A 25,561-nucleotide genomic window follows, 5' to 3' on the forward strand; every position below is an offset into this window, starting at 1 on the left:
TGCTTTATTAACTTCTGATTTACATCATTCATTTCCGCCAGATTTTGAGTTACAAATTTTCTCCCCATTTTTCCCTACCCACCCCCCCAAAATAGCAGTCCCACAGGAAATCACCTCCTCCAATCTGCTCTCTCCCATATCTTCTCCCATACCGCCTTTGACTTTTCTAATAGGGCACGGTGAATCTCTATGCCCCAGTGACTGTATATCTTATTTCCCAATTACATGTAAAATAGTATTAATAATAGTACATATATTTTTAAATATTTGATCTTAAAACTTTGAATTCCAGATTCATTGCCTTCCTCCCTTGTCACCCACCCTTACTGGGAAGATAAGCAATTCAGTAAAGGTTGTACATGTGTAGCTAATGCAAAACATCACCATAGTAGATATATTATAAAAGACTGACTATATTTCCCTCCCTCCTATCCCACCTCCCACTTGTTCTATTTTGTACTTTGATCCCTTTTCAAAAGTGGGTGCTTCCAACTTCCCTCCCCCCTAGCCTGCCCTCCCTTCCATCATCCCCCCTCTCATCCCCTTCCCCCCTACTCTCCTGTAGGGTGAGATACCCAATTTATCGTGTGTGTCATTCCCTCCCCGAGTCAAATTCAATGAGAATAAGGTTGACCTATTCCCTTTTGCCTTCCTATTCTTTCCCTCCATTGTAACCATTTTCCCTTGCCTCTTCTATATGAGATAGTTTACCATAGGGATACTTTCTAATCACTATAAAATCTATATGAGAATATTCTTTTTTTAATTATTTTTTAAAGCAATCGGGGTTAAGTAACTTGCTCAAGGTTACACAGCCAGTTATTTCTGGGTATGGTGCTAAGTGTCTGAGCCCGGATTTGATCCCCAGGTCATCCCGACACTGGAGCCGGTGCTCTTACTCGCTGAGCCACCTGACCGCCCTGAGAATATTCTTATTGATAACATGTATGCTCACAATTTTCTAAAGTAGGTCACATATTTGTTTTTGTGCAACTGATAGAAAGGTGTTGAGAATATGAAATTACACTGCTGATTGATTTTTCAAAAAGCATTGGATTCACAACAAAATACAGCCTTGAAGGCTCTTCTTGGTGTCTACTATTTATATGTTAAAATCCTATGAGATTCTACAACAGATAGTTATAAAGTTTCTTATGTTTATTGATCTACTAAGTACTGACATCGAGAATGCATAAAGTGGTTCAGAGGATAGAAAGCTGGGCCAGAAGTCAGGAAAATCAGAGTTCAAATCTGGTCTTCGACACTTGCTAGCTGTGTGACCCTGGAAAAGTCACTTAAACTCTGTTTGTCTCTGTTTCTTTATCTGCAAAATGGGGATAATAATAGTATCTACCTCCCAGGGTTGTTGTGAGGATTAAGTGAGATAATAATTGTAAAGTACTTGGCACAGTGCTATTATTATTAGTTATTATCATTAGATGTGTTATACCTATAATGCATTCATTTGGGCCATGAAAGATGTATTGCTAAGAGTTGAAACAACAAGATTCACTGGGGATGGAGAAGTTTTCTTTATATTCCCATTCAAAGATCACATTATATTAACTACAATGAGACTCAGAACACTACAAAGCATGTTCAAATAAGTACATAACAATGTAAAAGAGATGACCCTAACCATCCACACCTCAAATACAAATGGGATTAAAAATACATATTGCCAAATTGTTCCTTAGATATATATGAGAAGTTCATCAAGTTGGGTCATGTGTGTGTGTGTGTGTGTGTGTGTGTGTGTGTGTGTGTGTGTCTTGGACAAGTGCTACAGACAAACAGTGAGTTAGGCCTAGAACTGAGTACTTAAAAGGCTATTGAATCAGATTACACTTGGGAAATGGCCAAGTATTTCCAAGGATCCCAAATTTCTCATAGGCACAAAAGCCCATATCTTTTACATAACATTCTCCCAGTAATGGTTTGAATTCAATTCAATTAGCATTCAACACTTTTGCAAACATTTATACTCAAAAGTTCAAACTATTTCTTCCCCAACAGAGCATTTTATAACCCTTGCCACCTCCACAACCCCCCCACCTCACCTCCAATAAGAAATTGAGACTTTAGATATGACATAACTAATTTTCTGTGGAAAAAAGTTTTTGATGTATATACCATAGGACGTCTCAGGATACATACTGGCAGCGTCAGTCAACAAGGCTGTCAGCATTACCTCAGTGGTAATCTTCACGGGACAAATGAGCCTGACTCTTTCTAAGCACACTTCACTAGGTTGAACGTGATTTCCTTAAATCACTGCTGATACTCTCTGGTCATTATTGTCCTCTACTCTTTACCCCCACATAAAGATATGGTTTTCCCTTGAGGATTCCCTGTGAATACAGATTCAAAATGACTACAACGTGCTGGTAAAGGATTATTATCATTAATAATGATAATAACAACAACAATAAATATGATTACAAAAGGGATGAGTGTAGATAAATGAAACTCTCATTAATCACACCCAATACATGAAAATTCAGATGAAAAGACAGTTGTTAGGATGTATTTGCTTTATAAAAGGACTCTTAGTACTCTAATAAAAGACTCAGTTAAGGATTCCTTAAAATGAAAAACTCCCCAAATGCCTTTAGAATATGACTGAGTTTACAAATTTAGGAACATCCATATTATACAAAGCATCATATAAATCCATTGTAAAATTAGAAAGGAAAAATTATTTACACACTATCAATTCAATATGAGAGGCATCTAGCTACACATACACAAACATACACAACACATCATGAAGATATCTAGAATTTTATAGTGAACTCTAAACCTGAAACATGCTACTCATTCACTCAAAAATATGGATAAAGAATGTAAGCTCCCTGAGGGAAGGAATTCTTGTCCTTCTCCTTCTTCCTAGGCTTCCTTAGCATCTAGTAGAGTGTCAGGCACATAATAGAGCTTAATAAATGCTTGTTGATTGATCAAATAGTATGTCCTTAATGAAGGTCTGATGAATAAATGAAAAAATGAATGAATGAATGGAACGTGTAAATAGTAATATAGGCACACTCTGCCTAATATCCTTAACTATTGATGTCAAAACACAATATTAGCTGAAATGAGGATACCATAGTAGCAGTTAATTCCATAGAAATAATGCTATAAATGGGGCACTCGTCGATGTTACCAGAAGGGTTTTACCATACAATAACTGTGTCTAGTGACAATGTGTTGGTGACACAATGTTGGATGGTGGCTGATTCAGTTGGGTATGCCATTATGACTCCATCTTGCTCTCCAGCCAGTTCTGTTCCTATAAAACTATTTTGTCTCAAGTTACATTTTCATGAATCCAATTAATTCTATTGGTCACAGTATGCCTGAATAACATATTCAGTTCTGGTCAAGACTGAACTATTTTTCCTTCAGGGACATACAGCTTAGAAGAGAATATGGAGGTGACTCAGGGAAAGGAAAAAAAAAACTGATTAAAAAAGGGCAAAAGGTTGGCAAATGAATGTGTCAACTATGAGAAAAGTATGAGGAATGAAATTCTGTATTTTTAGTTTTGAGTAGAAAAGATGGATGGGTGACAGTAACAATAGTCACATATCTGGAAGGTAACAAAAATCAAGAATTCTAGCTTGATTTTGCCATCACTGCTGAAGAATATTCATGAGAAAATGAGCAAACTGTAGCAAAACGAATTCAGGTTAGCAATAAAGATCATAGAATTCTAAGTATAGGAAACTCTCAAACTGTAAATTATAGGTAAATTGTCCAACTGTATCGGTGTAGAGATTTCCTGCATACTGATGAAATCACTGGTCCAGACTCCATCCCTTCCCCCTATTCTCCAATAAGGAAACTGAATTAAGGAAAACAGTAAGAGAGGAGAACTCTTAAGTATAAGACAGAGTGCCATCTGTCTGGTCTGGCTTAGGTGGCCTTGAGGCAGGGGGATGAAGTGGATTATCTCTGGATTATCTTCTAGCCTTATGTTTGATTCGGTGAAACAGAGCCATAGGAATACAGTAGAGAGAGCAATGGGATTTGAGAGTCAAGGGAAATAGGGTCTAGTTATAGCTCTGAGTCATGTAATCTTGGGAAAATAATTTGATCTCTCTGAGCCTCAGTTTTCTTATCTATAAAATGGAGATAATCATACCTGTCCTTCCTGCCTCCCCAGATTGTTCAGGAAAGTATATTGTAAGACCAAAAGCAGAATGTAATTGTGAGCTATTGTTATTATGTCACAAGGTAATAAATGACTAACAAATTTTATTTTTAAAGAAGAGAGAAGCTGGAGCTACAGCAACCTTCCCAGAAGATGAGATAGAAGAAAGCCATATTAATTATGTTAATTTTTGTCTTCCTGACAGGTACTTTTGCATAGGGAAGCACTGAGAAATCCCCATTTTTGTCTATTTTTCTCCTTTTCCCCATAATTTTCATCTATATGTATATGAAGATTCTTATGGGTCAAAGAAATATATAAGTAGAAAAGACAATAGGCTTCTCATGCAGTCAGAAGAAGGAATAGCCAGCAGACAGCTTATGTGCTACTCCCCACTGGTATCTTAAGATGTCAGGAGAAAGCAAAGATGGTCCCCAGCATGTTGGCAAATAAATGGGAGGCCATGGACAAAAGTCACATAGGAGAAGTAACAATGCATGAGCTCTGCTATGTATCACTGGAAGGAATATTTGCATCAAGAAAATCCCAGATTCACTGGCATATGAGTAGGTATAAAAAGAAATCATATTTACTTTGGGGGCAGAGAGCTGGCACCATTTCCTTACTTTATAAAGAGCACAATAATGCCGTAGGATTCAGTAACAAGGATCTAGAGGTAGAAAAGATCCAACTTCTCGTGTAGGCTCTTTTTCTTTTGTACTGAATGCCTTCTTATTTCTGAGAGTGGGAAAAAATAGGAGGAATAACACAGATCCCTTCTTTAGGAAAGAAATCTGAACATGTTCCATTTTTAAAGGGTGGGTTCTTTGATGTAGAGTTAGAAGGCAACCTAGACTAGTGCTGTCAAACTCAAATAGAAGTGAGACTCACACTCCTTATGTATACACAGACACAGACAGACAGACAAACAGACAGACACACACACACACAATTGCATTTTAATCTGGTTCCTGCTGGGATACAGACAGCATGGTTTAGCAATCGCCAAAAAGTTGACACTTTCGATCTAGATCAACTTACTCATTTGAAAGATGGGGGAAATGTAACCCAGAAAAGGAAAGAGACATCTATAGTCACACAAGTAATAGGTGAAAGAGCCTGGATTCAATCAGAAAGACTCCAAATCCATAACCATATTTATTTATTTATTTAAGCAACAGGGGTTAAGTAACTTGCTCAAGGTTACACGGCCAGTTATTTCTGGGTGTGGTGCTGAGTATCTGAGCCCGGATTTGATCCAGGTCATCCCGACACTGGAGCCAGGTGCTCTTACTTGCTGAGCCACCTGGCCGCCCCTAAGCAATTGGGGTTAAGTAACTTGCTCAAGGTTACACGGCCAGGTGTTTCTGGGTGGGTGCTAAGTGTCTGAGCCCGGGATTCGATCTCCAGGTCTTCTCAACACTGGAGCCGGTGCTCTTACTCACTGTGCTACCTGGCCTCCCCTATAACCATATTTATAATGAAATGATTTATCAGTGAGGTTTGTAAATTTCTACCAGTTTGAAAAACCAGTTCTTTCAATAGATCAATTTTGAATTGAGGAAAGGAAGGAAGGAAGGAATAAGAGAAAGAAAAGAAAAGAAAGAAGCAAACATGTAAGAGAGGGAGGGAGCTAAGGAAGAAAGGAAGAGATAAAGGAAGGAAGGAAGAAAGAACAAGAAGGGAAGGAGGAAAATATTAAATGCTTTACTATGTGCTAAGTGCTGTATAGACAATACAAGTAAGGAAGAGAGTTCCTGCCCTCGAGAAGGGGACATTCTAATGGGAGAAGACAACATATAAAAGGGAGGTAGGAAAAGGAAGGTGGAGGAGGATGCTGGGATACAGACAGCATGGTTTAGCAATGGCCAAAAAGCACATCCAGGAGTAACCCAAGTCCTTTTGGAAAGGCACAGAGAATTACAGTCTGCTTTCCCATGTGCGGGAATGATGTTTATACACTAGTTTCTCTCACTAGACCACCAATTTAACACTCTGCCAACTGTCCAATTAGTCATGTTCCCATTGAGCTGTGCGGGCTCCTCTCCAGCTGCACACCTTTCTTTCTAAACATAATTAATGAGGCTCATCAGAACCCTAGAAAACAAGCCCAGAGCACCAGCCACTCTCATTGACATGTTAATAGGGGGGTCAGGTGCTCCTGACCTCTCCACAGGATGTTTATATAGCCCAAGGCTGCTCACAAAATGGTGTCTGGGTATGGTATCATGCTTATGAATGAAGCCCACAAATGGCCAGCTAACAATAAGCTCTATTAGAAAAACAGAGCAGTACTCAGGCTGAAGGACGCTCCCCCTCAGTTTAGCAGAGACAGCTAGGAAGGAAATGCAACATCCATCCTGACTGCTGTAAATAGGCTTCCCTGCAAATGATTTCTCTACAGGAGGGACAAATCGCCATGACCTGGTATCTGTCACACAGTGACACTAGGGCAGTTCTTAAGGGTTTTTAATAGTTTACATTCATACAGTGCTTTAAGGTTTACACATTGCTTTACACACATGGTCTCATTTTATCCTCAAAACAACTCTGTGACAGAAGTGCTATTATTCCCATTTTACAGATAAGAAAACCAAAGCAGAAAGAGCTTAAGCACATGCTGGCAAATCTCTGAGGTGTTATCTGAACCCAGGTTTTCTTCAAGCTTAATTCTTAATTCTTTAAGCTTACAATTCTATCCTCTACATCTTGCTCTAACAAAGAATGCTGCGATTTGGAACCAGGAATGGACCTCAGAAATCATTTAGTACAATCCCCTAATTTTACAAATGGGGAAACAGAGGCCTAGAGAGGAGACAGGATTATAGGATCATAAAGATCAAAGAGACCTCAGAAGCCAGTTTAACATTTTACAGATGAGGAAACTAAGGTACAAGGAGATGACCTGTACAAGATAACACAGGTAACAACAAATAGCGAGAGACCTTATCCCCAGGTAATTTGACTTGAAGTATAAAGTTCTTTTCCTCATCTGGAGGAGGCAGAGGTCACTATGGGAGTAACAATGATTAGTCTTCATAGAAGTGGTAGGAGTTATGATTTTTGGATTTAGAGCTGGTAGGGCCCTTGGAAACCATCTTGCCCAATGCTCATTTTATTTTATTTATTTTTAATATGTATTTATATATTGTATATTTTATATATAATATATTTTTAATGTATTTATTTTTAGTTTTCAACATTCACTTCCATAAGATTTTGAGTTTTAAATTCCCCCCTTCTCTTCCCTTCCCCCTCCCCAAGATGGTGCACAATCTGATATAGGTTCTACTTACATTAAACATTTTCACATTAGTTATAATGTAAAGAAGAATTAGAACTAATGGGAGAAAGCATGAGAAAGAAGAAAGAAAATAAAGCAATAAAAGAAAAGGGGAGTAAATAGCATGCTTCAATCTGCATTCAGACTCCAAAGTTCTTTCTCTGGATGTGGATAGCATTTTCCACTGTGAGTCTTTTGGAACTGTCTTAGATCCTTGCATTGCTGAGAAGAGCCAAGTCTATCAAAGTCAGTTTAAGTCAGTCACTGCACAATGTGGCTATTACTGTGTACAGTGTTCTCCTGGTTCTGCTCATTTCACCCAACATGAGTTCACACAAGTCTTCCCAGGTTTTTCTGAAGTCTGCCTGCTCATCATTTCTTATAGCACAATAGTATTCCATTACAGTCATATACCACACTTGCTCAGCCATTCCCCAATGGATGGGCATCCCTACATTTTCCAATTCTTGGCCACCACAAAAAGAGTTGTTATAAATATTTTTGTACATGTGGGTCCTTTACCCTTTTTTATGATCTCTTTGGGATACAGACCTAGAAGTGGTATTATTGGGTCTTCCTCATTTTAAAGATGAGGGAACGAAGGTAAAGAAAGTTCAAAGTAATATGCCCAAGTCTCTAGCATGTAAATGTAGTTTTTTTCCTCCCTCTCATTTTTCTATACCCCTCCTCTCTTCCTCTTCTTACAAAGATCCACTCCTGTTTTTATTTCCCTCTCCCATGTTTTCTCTAGCCTATGTTATGAACTACTAGGTCTAAAGAGCTTACTGTTCATAGCCAGAACTGGTCTAACCATGTAGTAACTTACAGTTTGCTTTGAGGGACCCTTTTGGGTTAAGGCCCCTAGGCTGTCAATTTGAATCTGTCTTACCAGGATTTTGCAACCATACTCTGTCTTTAATAAAGATAATACCTCTATTCTCCATAGTTCTTTGATTTTTTTTTTTCCCAGTCCAAATCAGGAACCTACTCCCCATCTCTACTCTCATTTCCAGGCTTCAAAGGCATGAAGAGCATGCTCTTCAACAAAGACAATGGAGTACCATCACAAAATGTATGTGGACTGTCCCACCCCATGCCCTAAAATTAATTTGGAAATAAAACAGGAGGGGAAGACAGTTGTACATTAGTTAGCACTAATTAGCTCATCAAATGAGAGAGGACAAAGCAAGGTCTTGAATGTATATGTCACAGGTCAAATAAGTTTGCAGGATCAACAAGGAAAATCTAGAGCATTCCCCAAGAAGGGCAGTCTCAGGCTTGGTATTATTATGTGGCATCTCATCTCATCTCATTTTGTGGTGGAAGACAATACACTATGGAGGAGAGGAAGACAGCATATAGGAATAAAATAAGCTTTCCAGAGCACCTTGAGGCAGGGTGGCTGGCCTTCAAGCCAGGAAGACCCCAATCCACACATCTTTGACCCATAGCAGCTGTGTAATCCTGGGCAAGTCCCAAGTACCCCTTGGTGTCCTCTCGGGTGCCAAGCTACATTGGTAGAGGGAATTTCCTTATCTAGGGGTTACCTATACAATGAAACCTCTCCCTAACTATCTTGAAACACAAGTGAGTCCATATCATTATTCTTTTGCTCATAAAACCTTGACGATAGATCCTTATTGCCTAAAAGGACTGGCGGCAAATTGGGTATTTAAGGCCATCCATCATCTGATTTCTACCTAAACCTTTTCATAGGAAGTTTCATACCTTTATGAACTGAATGTGGAATTACTGGCTGTTCCTTGAACTTAAAAAATCATCATCCTATCTCTGCTCATTTACAAATACCCTTCTCTCTGACTGGCACGTACTGCTTCTTCATCACTGCCTTTCAGAATCTCTGTCTGCCTTCAAGGGTCAGTTCAGGTACCATGGCTCCCAGGAAGCCTTTGCTGACCCCCCAGCTGCTAGTCTTGTCTTTGTTCACAATTTTCTGTGTGCTACACTTATATGGGTAAATGGTGTATCTACCCAAAGAAGGTAAACTCTTTAAGGACAGGGACTGTGCTTTTTCAGGAACAAGAGCTTATTAAAAATTTTTATTGAACTGATTTGAATTAAATTTCGCCTCTATTCTGGCCCTGCCTATGGCCTCTCACCCTTTTAGAGTTCAGCCTGTATCCTTGTCATTGGTCCCAAGTGGGATACAGAGGCAAAAATATTTCTTCCCCCATAGGAATGCATACCGATAAGAATTGTATTAACAGATAATCTCAAAACTACAAGCTATGTATGAAGGGCAGCTAGGTGGCACAATGGAAGGCACACTGAGCTTGAAGTCAGGCAGTTTCGACTGTTGTTGTTCAGTTGGACCTAAGTTCAAATCCTGCCTCATACACTTTATACACTTCATACACACCAGCTGTGTGGCCCTGGCCAAGTCACTTAACCTCTCTGAGACTCAGTTTTCTCATCTATAAAATGAGGGCAATAATAGGATCAAACAGAATAACATCTGTAAAGCCCTTTGTGAACCTTAAAGTGCTATATAAATGTTTGCTATTATTAGTATATATTTTCTCTAACACCTACCAGTAACAAGTCACAGTTCAAAGTACTCTCTTCAATGACTCCCAAACAATCACATATTAAATCACTTTGCAAGGTTGTGTTTCAATTAGACCACAGCACAGGGTCCAGGGAAATAGAAACCCCAAGAAAACATAAGGCTCTATTGGCCTTACATAATCTGTCTGCTGCCTTCCAAGTCTACTGCATATCTCTGCCCTTTAAAAATCTACAACCCATAAGGGACAATGTGCTGCTCTCAGTTTCCTCATCTATAAAATGAAGGTATCGGGCTGGAGGACCTCTGAGGTCTCTTGCAGCATTACATCTGTGGTCCCATTGCTGGCATTAGATCTATGAGCCCTTTCCTGTCTACAAGGTTCCATCTCTTTCCTCTGGACCTTAGCAGAACCTGTCCATCATGCCTGCAATTCTTACTATCCTCATCCCAGCTTCTTAGACTTCCTAGCTTCTTCAAAGGTCAGCTTGCTGCTCCCTCCGTTTTTCATGACCCTGAAGGTTGCTTTATACTTGGTATTTTTGTATTTACTTAACAACACACACGTGTGTATGTATATATGCAAATATATGTAGAACAGTACAATATATATGTGTGTGTCTTGTGTTCTCCCCTATTTCCCCCCTGCCCCCAAAAAGAATGAAGTACATTCCCTGAGGTCAAGACCTGTTTTTTGTCTTTGTAACCCCATCACTTAGCAGAGTGCTGGTACAAAATTAAGGCTTAACAAAGGATTGCTGAATGAATAAACGACTTCTAGCACAAAACGGTCCTGTTAAATGTTCATCTCAGATGCATACTGCACTAATCTAAGAGGCAGATAATTCATCCAGCTTTAATTCCATCAGTTATTTCAAATGGAGGTAGTTTTGGGGTGCAAGCTGAGGTTTCCAATGCACCCGTGATGAATCATCTTCCTCTTTTATACACTGCTCATTGTTATCTGGCTTTAAAAACATTATCTGACTAAACATAAAGGTTTAAAAAGCCATTTATCTGAATGGGCAGCAGCCAATATAAGGCCAAGAAAGGCTTTTATTCTAAACCAATTTCTGAACATTTCCGATTCAAAAAGCAATTAGAAAATATGTGAATATTTGTAAAATCATGTCTTCATCTAACTCCATAATCTTAATAAATGGGAAGTATCACCTCAGACACTCTGCTGGTTCAATATTTACTGTTTACTTAATAAAAATGTATACTTAAATTATGTATCCTCATATATCATATTAACTAATCGTGACAACATATTGGAAATCTAACCAAAGAGAAAATCCTTTGACTCCTAAGAGCCTTATCTATGCCCAGAATATCATCAAGAACAGCGATTCTATGGGAGTATAATTTACCCAGGAGCCAAAGTACAATGGAAGATCTCTATAGGAGATCTACATCTTGGCAGAGAGTCTTGTACCTTGCAGGATATCCTGAAGTGCCTATGAATAGATAATGAACAATGACACCATATGTTTTCGAGTGTGGAACCCGGCTACTGGCCTCACAGAGAATGTCCTCATAACGACCCTTTGGAAATCCTGCATGAGGTGTGGCTAAATGGAAACTCTGATATCAGTTCATATAGTAACTCAAAAAAGCAACCGCATTATAATCACATACATTCCCTAAAAAGTAAATACATACACTTGGCGAAAATACAGCTTGGTTCCAACTAGTGCAAATAATAAATCCTCTGAAGTGGCTGCATTATTCGCATTTATTTCCATTGGGCTGGAGCCAATGACCATCATTTACATAATTATAACTTTGAATTGCACAAATTCAAATACATGGACCATTTTGTGGGATTCATTATTTGTACTAACTGGGACCTAGCTGTGGAAACTCTACTATGAGAGAAACTGCATTGTTGTCATCTTTATAGCTGTGCTGTGGCAATGCTTCGGACCAATCCTCTGTGGTACGTGTTGGAAAAGATAATATCCATTTTACAGATAAGCAAACTGAGTCTAAATGAAGTCAAGGTCCAGAACCCTTCAAGAACCCATCAGAATAGTGAACAATATATTCCAGCTTTCCTAAATGACCTGTTAGAGCTCTAATCCAACAGAATTCTAGTGTTCTTCCTTCCCACCCCAGTCCTTCCCCTTTTCCTTTCCTTCCAAAGCACGTATTAAGTACCAGGCATGATGTTTTATATAATATAAATATGAAAGTAAAGGCAAAACAGTCCTTGCCCCAAAAAGTTTACACTGATTCTATCTGGGAGGAAACAAATTGGTCACAAATAGATTAACACAAAATATATATGAGATAAATACAAAGCAGAGGAGGCTAGACAGCACATTGGGGAGTTCAGTGTAGTCTCCAATGTAACAACCTGACAGAGCAATGATGGTCCTTGGAAGGCTGGATTCCCTTCCTTCTAGGTTGCTTCTTTTTAGAATAATAACATCAATAACAATAATAGCTACCATTTATATATGACACCAGGTTTGCAAAATGCTTTACAAATAATATTTTGTCCTATCCTCACAACATCCCAGAGAGGTAGGTGCTGTTATTATTTCCATTTTATAGATGTGGAACCTGGGGGGAAAGAAAGGGAAGGGAACTTGATCAGGGTCACATAACCAGTGAATGTTAGAGGCAGGATCTGAACTCTGGTCTTCCTGATTCCAAGTCCAACACTGTACTCACTTCCTGATGCCCAACATCCATTCAATTAGATAAAATGTCCAATGGAAGTGTTCTTATTTCTGTTTCTGTTCCCTGAGGAAAGAGGTCAAAGTGCCATCTGTCTTTTCTAACTGGCATTGAAGAAGGAAGTAGCCTAGGGAACAGGGTTGTGTAGACAGACAGCAGGGTAATTAGCCTGTGACGAGATGAGAGCCCTCAGCCTCAGATGCATGCAGTAAGCCTGAAGCTTCTGACTGAGGGCTTTCCCTCCTTCCTTCAGCCATGTCTACTCATCACACCTGCTCCAGAGGTGCCTGACAGGTATCTCACAGAGTAAACCAATAACAACAAGAGGTCAACAATGACTGCAAAACACAAATGTATATAGACAAAAAAAGAAATGTGTCTTTCTCACGTGGATGCTGCTGGAGAGGCTTCAGCAAATTTATTAAACATCTATTTTAGGGAAACGTGGATTAGATATAAACAACTACAGAAGGTAGTTCCAATGGAACAAATCTGAGGGATGAGAGTGAAGGTGTGCAGCAGTCAATTCGATGCCTGAACAATCAAGCTTTAGTCATGTCTCCTTGGGCTCATAAATTTAGCCTTTCATTAAGCAAAGCTGCCAATTCAATTTTATGATGTAAAAAAATCATCATGATTAATAGCTTATATTTACTATTTGCTACATCCACTAAAAGATGGAATATCCTGGAGGAGTTAAAATTACTCCTGACTCACTGGTAAGCAATGAGTTCATGCAGTAAACACTGTAATTTCCCAACCAGCATCAATATGCAAGGCTTTAGAAAAATTGATGGAAACAAGTGAGGATTCAGGTGCAGTCTTGGATGTAGGATTTTCGTATAAAGTAATAGTTCATGCAAATCTGAAAGTCACCAATTCTGGATAAAAATGCCATCCCTCGTTAGTATGGTGGAGATTGTGTATTTTCTGGTAGAAAAAAATGAAAAGGCTTTCAAAATTATACTTGCATAGAGATTCCCAAAGCATCACTCCAGCCTTGTCTAATTGTACAGTTAAGATTTCAGTAAGATTTTAGTGAATAAACAGAAAAATAGCCTAATAAAGGTAGATTGTTAGATTGTAATAACAAGCATTGATAATAAGCCTCCGAATTGTCTCTTGCTGACAACTGTCCATTGTGCAGGGGAGTCACATGCATTATCTTTTATTAACCACCTCCCTTTCACCCTATCTTTTTTTCTTTGTTGTCCTTTTTGGCAGCATTATTGCTGTATTCATTTGGCCTCAAACCTTCATAGTTATCTTTGGTTTTTCTTCTTTCTTTCATCTTCAATAGATCACTAGGTATCACTGACTTTAAAAGAAAAACCAAGTTCCTAACATTCATCTCTTACATCCCTTTTCAATAATAAAACCATCTCCCCACTCTAGGCCTGCATCATCTCATACCTCTGCTAGTGCAAAGGCTTGCTGGTCTACTACCTTCTCTGTCTACCCCTCTGCTCCAATTCAGTTCACACAGCCACCAGATTCATTTTCTTAGAACACTGATTTCATCATTTTTCTCCACTATTCAAAAACGTCCCCCAATCTGTCCTGCTTCATCCTCCTCCTCTTCTTGGTGGTAGAAGGCCCTGAGGTTTTAGCCTCCCTTCCCATTAGGTGATGCCTTGCCATTCCCTACCATTCAACTGGGCATATCATTCACTCAACTTTCCCTGGAGGCAGCTAGGTGGTACAGTGGTTAGAGTGGTGGACTTGGAGTGTATGGCCCTGGAGTGGCCACTATACAACAGCAAAAATAAATTAGCAAATAAAAAGAGACAGCTTTTGCCCTTGAAGCAGTCACAAGATTAAGAAAAGATATCACAAAACAAGCTCTAGTTATCACATCATATAAACTCAAAAGTAGGGGGGAAACTCCAACCCTTTTTCCTAGAGTCTGGGTAATTTTTCCTCTCATTACTATCTTAGTTTATCTCACCTGGAAACCGGAGAGGATGAAGCACCACAGGGATGTGGGAGGGAGAAAGAAAGGTGGACTGTAGGCTAGAAAGAGGAGAAATTGTAGAACTTCGCCCTTCCAAAGGGGAGTCTGCAGCTAATATGGACAAGTCAGAAGAAAAGAAAGGTGTAATCTTGACCATGGGTAAAATTCAACCAAAGAAGCATTCATTAAACATGTACTTGGTCGTAGGCACTTTGCTAGACACTGAGAATGCAGACAAAATAAAATAGTACTTGTCTTGAAGGAATTTATATTCTACTGGGGAACTGGGGCATGAAGCACGTTACACAGAAAATATATGCAAAATAACTGCTGCAAACATTTAATTAAATTATTGAGTTTTAAAAAATAACAAAATATAATATTTTTGAAGGTGAAAGATCCTTAGAAAGCATCTAGCCAATGGGTGGGGAAACTATGGCCTTGAGGTCACATGTGGCCCTCTAGGTCCTCAAGTACAGCCCTCTGACTGAATCTAAACTTCATAGAACAAATCCCCTTAATAAAAGGATTTGTTCTGTAAAACTTGGACTCAGTCACCCAAGGACCTAGGCACCCAAGGACCTAGAAGGTCCCAGGTGGCCTCAAGGCAGCAGGTTACCCACCCCTGAAGCTTAATCCTCTTTACAAATGAGGAGATATATTTACAAATACAGAGAGTTTAAATTCCTTGCCACAAGGTCACACAGGTGACAATGTCAGAGTCTGTATCAATACACGACTAACTCAAAATCCCATGTTCTTTCCATCACACCACATTCTTGTCTCAAATTTAACATTTAGACATTTAGTAAGCATCTGCTATGTGTGTTTGTGTGGATTTAAATTTAAATTAAATTACATTTTTTTCTTTTTGATCTGTTCTTCTTTGGAATGGTCTGGTAGAACTCAGTCATTTTTGGTAGAAGAGGTACTCTCTTAGAGAGATCTGAAACAAATTCCTTAGCACAGAAATAAACAGAGCATCCTGAAAAAAACATCTTTGGTGGCATCCTGCTGGTTGCTTTAGGTGTTCTAGCCTTCGTTTAAAACAAAAATGATCATGGAGTTCCCATCTTCCTGATGACAATAGCAAATTTTTACCAATGACAGAACAAAACATATTTGAACTACATCTGTGTCTAATTATATTTTATGCCTTGCCTATAATTTCTATTTGTATTTATGCTATGTACCTGCATGCAGCATAATTATATATGCTGTCTAAATGTGTACGGAAATGCTTGGATATAAATTTGAACTAAAAGACACATTTTCAAAGAGGACTAAATAGACCTTTTGAAGCTTGTTTCAAACAGTTGTGAATTAATACTTCATGTAAACATATTAATGCCTGATACAGCTCTACCGCAAACAGTGAAGTCTTATTTTAATGGTGGACTCACAATGCCAGTTTTCTTTGCTACTGAGAAGAACCACATGAGGAGACAGAAAGGAAAGACGAGGAATGTGTGGATTCACTTGACTGATCCTTTTCAAAACATGACCTCTACAGCTGAAGACTTCAGTGTGTTCATATTCTAATAGTCACATGTGCCTGAAAATAAGTACCTTTCTGAGTGGGAAGGCAGACAGGCGACCATGGGCCTGGAAAAATAGGAAACGGCGAAGACTCAGCTTTCACCCCAAGTTTGCAAATGTCAGAAGATTGGCTAGGGCAGAGATTGTAGAAGGTCAGAGGGTCATAGGTTTACAGCTAAAAGGAAGCTCAGAGATCATAAGGTCCAACTCCCTCATTTTACAGATGAGAAAATGGGGATGCAGAGGGCCCCAGGTCATGCAGGGAAAGATTTAAGCAAAAAGACAAGGATTTGAATCGAGATTGTCTGATTCTAAATTCACCACTCATTTTATACTATGCTGCCTTTCCTGACAAAAATAAAGAAAGAATTATCTCTAGCTGGGCTCAAGGGGAATTGGTACAAGTGGTATGGAGATAGCTAATGGAGTGACATGTATTAAAATTAACAAGAGAACTCTCCAGGTATGGTCTACACTTCTTTATTATACCTATTATACCTATCAAACATTTTGGCTGACTGAATCATCACATACAGAGCCTTTATTATTGGTCTACACTAGATTTTAATACCAATCTATTTAAAATGTTTTATTTCCTAATTAGGGGCAGCATGGCATAGTTGACCTTGGTCAACAAGAGTTGACCTTGGATTCAGAAAAATTTGAGTTCAAGTGTTGCCTTGGACACATAATGGCTGGGGGACCTTTGAAAAGGCCATTTAAAACCAATGTCGCTATTTCCTTTTTTCTTTCTCTTTCTTAACTCTGCGCAGTCTTGGCTTTCAATCTCATCTTTCTACTGAAACTGCTTAACTGCCAAAGGTAATGGCCATTTTTCAGTCTTCATCCTTCTTGACTTCCCTGCAGCCTTTGACACTGTTGGTCATCCTGTTATCTTTGCTCCTCCCTCTAGGTTTCTGGAGATACTGTTCTTTCTTGGTCCTTCTCCTATATGTCTGACTGATCCTCAATATCTTCTGCTGGATCTTTATCCAGGTAGTGTAAGCTAAATATGTGTGTCCCTCAAGGCTTTGTCCTTATGAACCATCTTCCCTTTTCTCTCTATACCATTTTGCTTGGTGATCTCATCAGATTCCCTGGATTCCATCTTCATTTTTATGGAGATGATTCTCACATTCTCAGCCCTAACTCCTGACTCCTAGTCTCTCATCTCCAACCACCTATTAGACAGATATCTCAAACTGGATGTCCCATAGATTAGGAATTCAATATAGCCAAAATGGAACTCATTAGATAATGAGTTTCTCTAAAACTAACTTCCTTATTAATGTTGAGGGCCCCAGTATTCTCACATTTACTTAAACTCATAATCAAATCCTTGACTTCTCACCCTTTCTCACTCTGCCTCCCCCAATCCTCCTTATCCAATCTGTTGCCAAGTCCTGTTACTTCTGCCTTCATAACAAGTCTCATACTCCTCTGACAATGCTACCACCTTATCACCACACACCTACAGTACTGAAAGAACCTGCTGGTCTCCCTGATTCAAGACTCTCACTGCTTTCACTCAACTGTCAAAGTGATCTTCCTAAAGCCTAGGTCTAACCATGTCACACCCCTCCTCCATTCAATAAATCCCCATGGCTCCCTATTAGCCCTAGGATCAAATATTAAACCCTCTATTTAGCTTTTAAAGTCCTTCATAACTTCCCCCTCCTGTCCAGTCTTCTTCCACTTTACTCCCATCCACATTCTCTGTAATCCAATGGCCCTAATCTCTACAATTCCTCTAATACAACCCTCCCATTATTATCTGACTCTGGGCATTTTTACTGACTGTCTCAGGGCCTCGAATTCTCTCTCTCTTCAACTCAGTCCTCTGGCTTCCTTTAAGTCTCAATCAAAATCCAACTTTCTAGGAGAATTTTTTCCCCATCCCCCTTAATGCTTGTACTAGGATTAGCCCCAATCTCTCTTATACATACAAATTTTTGCATGTTGTCACCCCTATTAGATTGTGAGGTGCTTGAGGACAAGGTTTTTTGATTTTTTTTTTACCTTTTTTTTTTTTTTATCCCTAGCACTTAGTAGAGTTACTTAATAAATGTTTACTGACCTGACTTAACTGATTCTAAGTCAGGCTACTCTAAGTTGAAGTATAAATTGAACAGATGCTATGATCTGGATCAATATCAACGAAAAACCATATATTTAGTACCTATTCCTATATCCTAATATTCAGAGGCAGGATGGAAGGGGGGATACAGGGCTAACCTTGGAATAAGGATAACCTGGGCTCAAGTCCTCTTTCTGACATATATTAGTTGTTAAGCCATGGATAAGTTACTGAACCTTTCAATTCCCTAAAGATGAAGGGATTATAGAAATCAAATTGGAAAAAAACTTTAGAGGCCATTTAATCGAACCCCTTAATTTTACAGATGAGGACACAAAGGCCCAGAGGGGTTAACTTGCCCAGGGTATCACAGCAAGTAAGAGGATTTGAATCCAACCTTTCTGATGATAAATCCAGGAGTCTTCCCACTCCCATGGAGGCCAAGAGTCAAGCCAACTGAAACTACCTCATGCTTTAGGGAAAAAAGAGACATATTGGGAACTCTAAGACAAAAAGTCTCCTAAGAAACATTCACAATGCTAATAATTTTGCTTATTTTCACTGTTTCAAATTCATGGACACAGAGCAAGCTGAAAGATGCACCTCAAGGCACTTGTTTGACCTTGTTTTGGCTTTAGAGTCTCCAAATCAAAGGACATTCTGCTGAAATCTCCAAAGGGAAGAGCACAGGAACCGTAGACAAGCCAAATGGACTAGCCAATAAAATTGGGGATAAGGCCAATCTAATTCATTGAAAAATTGAAGTTAAGGAAATTCTTTGAAAGAAATGCAGTTTTAGGCAAGCATTTCCTTGCCTATTCTTTGCTTACTCTTGTGCAACTTCTCCTGCATATATTTTGAGGAGAAAATGAAAAGAAATGCTTTCCCAGCAAAATTCCACCACCACCCCCTCCCCAGTTCCTCCAACACTCTGGAACAAACCTATTTTTTTTTTTCTTTTTCAGCTTTCCTTATATTAAGGAACAAGAAGAAATAAAGAGTTAAAGAACTATTAAATTCATATTTCAGGTAATGAATTTTGGGAGAAAAAGGAAGGAAAAAGTTACTAAGCTTGAACTACTTTTGCCCAGGTCTGATTGCCTCTACTCCTAATCCCTCTAATTATTCTTTATATCTTCTTTTGCTTAGGGATATATGGCACAGTGGATAGAGTGCCCAGGCCTGGAATCAGGAAGACTAATCTTCTGGAATTCAAATCCAGCCTCAGACACTTACTAGCTGTGTGACCCTGGGCAAGTCATTTAACCCTGTTTGCCTCAGTTTTGTTATCTGTCAAATGAGTTGGAGAAGGAAATGGCAAACAACTCTAGTATCTTTGCCACAAAAACCCCAAGTGGGGTCATGTAAGAGTAGGACTTGACTGAAAACAATTGGACAACAACAGAGGACTATCAGCTACCCCCCAGTGCAACTCTGACCAGCCTAGACTGGAGGAAAATGCCAGCAAGTTATGGGGGCTGAAGCTGCTGCCTTGTCCTATCCTGGACTACAAAGTGTTCAATTCCAAATCTGAAAATGTAAAGAAATTCCTCATTATAAACTCCCCTGGTAAATCCCCTCCCACTCTTTGTCTTTGTTGTGGAAGCAGGGAACTGGCCACAATCCCCTGGGCAAACTCCATTTACTCTTAAATGTCACTTTTCTGCCACTCTAGGAATTGGGAAAGAAAGGACTAAATTGAGAATATCCGGATTCCAATTAAATTTGCAACTGATTAACTTTGTCATTGTTTATGGTAAATAAAGGTGAACATTCTTAATATGAATGAAGGCTGCAAAGCAAAGATGTTAAGGTCCTCTCAGAAGCAATGAAATTTTCCACGGTGCTTTTTTCTTATCACCTTTTTCACCATTTTCAATCAAAAACATAGACTATGAAAATTACCAGGGCAAGAAAGTACAGTATTTTAAAATAAATAAGTTACCAAATAATCAAATAAATGCACTCAAAAACAGGAAAGGTGAATCTGGACTGCAGGCTTAGATTGGTTTAGTAAGACTCATGTTTGTAATTCATGTACTCACTAGTCAGAGCAGGACGCATGCACAAGCAAAGAGGTTTTTTACCAGGGCTTTGAAATAGTTTTTCCTCACTCTTCCACTAGTTTACACAACTTATTTGCTTCACAAACTTTTTTTTAATAGAACAGTATATAGGTAAACTTGATCCCAGAATTCTCAAATTAGGCTTACTTAATTAATTTTACCATAGTCTTTAACTATGGAGGTCCACAGCAGTGCTGATATGGTAAACTAAGGAAGGGGTGTGCTGTCTTGCCATAAAATAACATTTGTGATAAAAAAAAAAAGCTTCATAAAACAAATTCTTTTTTTCCACAGGCTTCATACCTTTGCTACACACTCATACCCTATTTCTAGCCAGTTCTTGGATTTGGCTACCTGTCATCTCAGGCTTGACCAGCCCAACTCTTAGATCCTGATTTTTATCAGCCCTCCTTCCTCAGGTGGGGTCCTGTTAATCGCCCCTTAGCACCCCTGGTGCCGTCCTCCAAAGAGGGCAAACATTAAGTCTGGTAGAAGTTGAAAGAAATCCTCCAAAAGCTTTGACTGGCACTGTTATGTGTGCTAATTACCGCCAAAACCCACCTGACTTCATCATGGAAAATACAGTTAACTTTCTCAGATCTATACACCAGTTCTCCACAATTATACAGAGTAGCCCTGAAGGTTGCAATGGCTACTAACGCAGTCAAAGGTATTAATGGAATCCCCTGAGCCTCTGAGTTTACATCTATAAGGAAACCAACTGGAAAAAGCACAAAGGAAACTCAATTCATTTTCTCACAGAGAGAGAATATGCAGATACGTTTGTCACAATGATTTGGCTACAATTAAACAGCTTTGTCTCAAACAATCAAAGAAAGGAGAGTTTTGCTACTAATTTTTAGTAGCAACCACTTTCCAACCTCATCAAGAAAAGAAATGAAAAAGAAAACAAAACTCCACACCAGATGACCAAACTGGAAGGGATTCCTGCAAGTAACACCACTGGCATGACAAGTTGAAGCTTGGAGCAAGGCAATTTTACAATGGAACCCTTCCAGGGCTTCTCACTTACCTGGCCATGAGAAGGAAGCGGGGCATAGGCCATGGGCTGATTCATCACTCCTTTTTGCTTCATGAGAAGCATGCGTTTCTGCTCCTCATTCAAGTGCGCCATCTGAGCTTGGAGCTGGGGCTGGGACTGAGGAAGCGGCGGCTGCTGCTGTTGCGGTGGTTGCTGCGGCAAAGGTTGCTGTTGCTGCTGCTGCTGCTGCTGTATATACGGCATCATCGGGTTTTTGTTGGGATTGGCCATGGGCGGCGTCATCCTCTGACTCAGTTCTGCATTGAAGTGGGTCAGGGGCTTAGTGTTTCCATAAGTTAGTATACTGGGCTGCTTGTTTAAAGAGTTTGTACCCAAGTTATTTGGCTGCTGATTGATCATATTCATGTGGTTCTGGGGGAGGTAGTTATTCATTGTCGTCTTCTGCAGGTTGTTTGCCATGGCAGGCACTATGGGGTTCTGGCTGTTAAAGGCTTGGGGGTACATCATCGGGCTATTTGGTTTGTCTGCATTGAAAGCTCCTCCATAGGGACTGGATGGGGGCCCCACTGGTGACCAGCTTGAAGTCGGATTCGGATGCTGTTGCTGTGGCGGCGGCTGTTGCTGCTGTTGCTGTTTCTGCTGGATAAGTTTAGCTCTTTGCTGCTGCTGGGCAGCCATTTGTTTGAGCTGCTCTGCAGGAGATAAATCCGCACTGGAAACTGCCACAGGACCAGGTCCTGAGCTGGTTACAGTTCCTGCTGCCGGAGTCATGAGATAGCCATTCCCTGGCCTTGATGAAGCTTGGCCTGGAGTATGAGCCTGGTTAGGAGTTTGGGGGGACTGGACAGCACAGTTTGCTGGTGAGCTGGCAGGATTTGGTGCTGCAGGAGTACTGGACACAGAAGGTATGCTACTAGTGGTGGAGACATTGGAAAATGGAGGACCGGAAGATGATGGTCTCCCCTGGGGAGACCCCATGGGGACATGAGCAAATGGAGAGTGTGAAGGATCACTCTTTACACTCGCACTCTCTTGAGAAAGAGGTGTCTCAGTAGTTGGCCGAGAGAATTCCGGCTCCTTCTTCTCTTCAAAGTCTTCATTGAATAAGTCCTGTATGTCATCTTCAGGGACAGTGTTGGCCAGCTCATCTATTAACTCCTGCCACTCTTGATCATTGAGGTTAATGTCTGAGAACAACTTGTTCTGATTGGAAAGTGATGTCTCTGAAGTGTCTATGCAGGTGGGGTCATCCAGTGGTTCTTGTTTGAGTTCCTTGTTTTGTAGGATGGCAAAGCTATCCTCAAGGTCGCTGCAACCATTCATGGAAAGTTTAATCTCTGGCAGCCTGCCATTCTTCCCCAGCTCTTCTATAATCCCTGGAGCATGAGCTCCACTGTTCGGCAAGGGTAAAGAAGGCTTCATGTCCAGCTGGTGAAGAGGAGAAGCAGAAGGCAAAGGCATATTGTTGGGCAGATTGCTAATAGTGTCCAATGCTGCAGGAATGTCCTTCCGGATCCGCTTGCTTGTTGGGGAGAAGTTCCCATCACAGGCGCCATTCTGCTGCTCTCCATTAAGGGGGGACCGGGCTCCTTCCAACTTCCTTTTCACAGTCTCTTGTAGCTAGAAGGAAAAAACACAGACAGGAGAGAAAGACTAAGTCATGGATCATAGATTTGAATTTTGCTATTACAGCATCAAAATCGGCAGAACTTAAAACTTTCTGTTCCCAGAGTCCCCTATGTGGATTAGAAACTCACAAGACAAAAACTTCCCTACTACATTCCTAAATCAGCACCAGATTAATATTGGGCTCTAAGAGAAAAGAGACCATACCTTGCAGGGAACCCAACACCACATATCAGCTCTGTTTTTAGGATTAAGGAACCAGAAAACAAATCATAGATTTTTGGGGGGTGAGTGGGAGTTAAGGGCAGTGCTAGCAAAGGATAAGTCATCTGTTGTTATTTTCAAAATCAATGCTAGGCATAAGACTTGGAGGTGGATTAATCATCTTGGAGGGGAAGATTCAGTTATATCTTAAAAACATTAAGACTGTCACATCTTAAATGAGAATATTCAGTAATGCAATATTTTAAAGATTCCAATAAAGAACTCTGTAACTCCTACACTGAAACACCATACAATATTAAATCACAAAAAGTATGTCAAGGAATGAAGGTGATAAGGGTTTCAAAAATGATTGTCCAACAACTCTCCATAATGCTTCTTATCTGAATGCATTTAGGGAGGAAAATTTGCCAACATCAGTTTAAAAGTAAAACAGAAGAAACAGTGCTTAGCAAATAGTAAATGCTTAATAAATACTTTTCATCCACTCATTGATTCATTCATTCCATAGATATGGAGAATCAAGAGTTGTAGTAGAGGACATGTAAGACATACTATCCAACCTTAATTCCCCAGGGTCAATTAAATCAGCTAGAGCCCTAGCAACAAATGAGTAAATGGTCCCACAGACTTGACATTTATTCACTGGAGTTTCACTGTCTCATTGAGATGGGAAGATCTTGAACAGGATCTAAATGGAAAATAAGCCTAATTTAAGAAAAGTCAAATGGAATTCAAATGCTTTAATTTGGAGAAAAGTAAGCTGAGCAAGGATTATAAATATATACATTATCACCACATGAAAGATGCCCATCATTCATCATTCATGTCCACAGAGATGGGAAAGGGGGAGCTTAAATTTCAATAAGGAGAAGTAAGGCTAGCCACAACAAAGAGGTTAGGATCATAAATTTAGATCTGGAAGGCATTATAAAGATCAGTTAGTCCATTAACTCCATTCTGCAGATGAGAAAACTGAGAGCCAAAAAAATTAAGTGATTTGCTCAGTCAGTTAATGAGTAGCAGATCCTAGCTTTGATCCCAGATCCTGTGATTTCATTTCTAGGGCTCTTTCCTCTCCATCACAAATGAGGCTGGGACACAGAAGCAGTATCTTTCACATAGTTGCCACTTAACAAATTACAGATTTTTTTTCCCATATTGGAAGGAATCTCTTTAACCATCCATTGAGTCTTATCCATAACTCACAACAACATATTTGGCAAGTGGACTCCAGCCTTTGATTGAAAACTTGCAGTGATGGGGAACCATCACTTCCCAAGGCAGTCCATTCTCTTTTTGGATAGCTTTAATTTCAAGGAAGATTTCTTGAATTGAAATCATAATTAAATTGAACTAAACAAGCTGGCAAAAGAGGTTAGAGAATATCCTTCTTTGGAGAGCTGTAGAATTTATATGCATTTAAACAGAATGGTTTAGATACCATCCTGGTTGGAAGCATGTGGTATACCACATGTCATAGTTCCTTTCCAATTTTGCCAATTCAGTAAACTACATTGGTATAACTATACAGTAAATCGTATCACCCACAAGTCTCCCACCAGCCAGTAGGATAGGCTTTGCTTGTCTGGAAGTATCAGAGATTTGACAAATTGGAGTTAAGGGAGAAGGGCATGTAGTGCTAGAAAGTGTTATACTAGCTCCCCCCCCCCCCATTGTAGGAAGGCATATATGGGGGAAGAGGATAAGGAAGAATGAAGGAGAAGATGCTTTTAGACCTGGTAGTCTCCCTAAGGATATACTACCTTGTTCAGAGTCGATGGCATTGCTTATGTAGCCAACATAACATAAAAACTAGGGTCCTTCTGGAACCTCCCTATCAAGAGTCCAACTTCTGACAACCAGAATTGTAGAAGCTGCAAAGTAAACTTCATGTTCAGGAAGAATAATTCTAGTTATGCAAAATGTTGCCTTATTAGAGAGAGAATCACAGATTCACTGAGTTAGAAGAGACCTCAGAGGCCATCAAGTTCCTTCTATACCTGAATAAGAATCCCCAGTACCTTCTTCTACTACCATGTTTCCCTGATAATAAGACACTGTCTTATTAATTTTTTTGGAAAGAAAAACACCAGAGGGCTTATTTTCAGGGGAGGGCTTATATTGTCCTGCCTCAGCTCTCCTCCGCGGCACTGCTCTCAATGGCACCAGCAAGCAAATCACTGGGGAAGAACAGGATGATGCACTCACTGCTGCAGCTCTGATTGGATGCAGCTCAGAGCGCGGCGTGCATTTCACGGGGGGGGGGGGGGAGGGTGCAGACAGGGGGTACCGTAACGTAGCATGTAGCGCAGGGGATCACCTTCACTACAGTAGCAATCTCAATAGGGCTTATTTTCGGGGGAGGGCTTATTTTAGAGGGATCTTACACAGTAAGGGGAGGGCTTATTTTCGGGATAGGT

General features: G+C 39.8%; 1 protein-coding gene and 1 long non-coding RNA gene across 4 annotated transcripts in view; one reads left to right on the forward strand and one right to left on the reverse strand.

Annotated features, from left to right (window-relative positions):
* MAML3 (mastermind like transcriptional coactivator 3) overlaps window positions 1–25,561 on the reverse strand; it is a 570,316-nt gene that overhangs the window by 209,655 nt on the left and 335,100 nt on the right. For all 3 annotated transcript variants that reach the window (XM_069105406.1, XM_069105405.1, XM_069105407.1), the window contains exon 2: window positions 21,321–22,910. In XM_069105406.1, the coding sequence (XP_068961507.1) occupies window positions 21,321–22,910 (1,590 nt within the window). The remainder of the gene's footprint in view (window positions 1–21,320; window positions 22,911–25,561) is intronic.
* LOC138175094 (uncharacterized) lies at window positions 13,403–20,003 on the forward strand. The gene is made up of 2 exons (XR_011171875.1): window positions 13,403–18,585; window positions 19,503–20,003. It is a non-coding gene; the product is annotated as an uncharacterized lncRNA (long non-coding RNA).

The sequence above is a fragment of the Petaurus breviceps genome, unplaced genomic scaffold, assembly GCF_028583685.1.
Source record: "Petaurus breviceps papuanus isolate PSGF00001 unplaced genomic scaffold, PetGlider_PUasm1.0 76, whole genome shotgun sequence".
NCBI classification, from domain to species: Eukaryota; Metazoa; Chordata; class Mammalia; order Diprotodontia; family Petauridae; genus Petaurus; species Petaurus breviceps.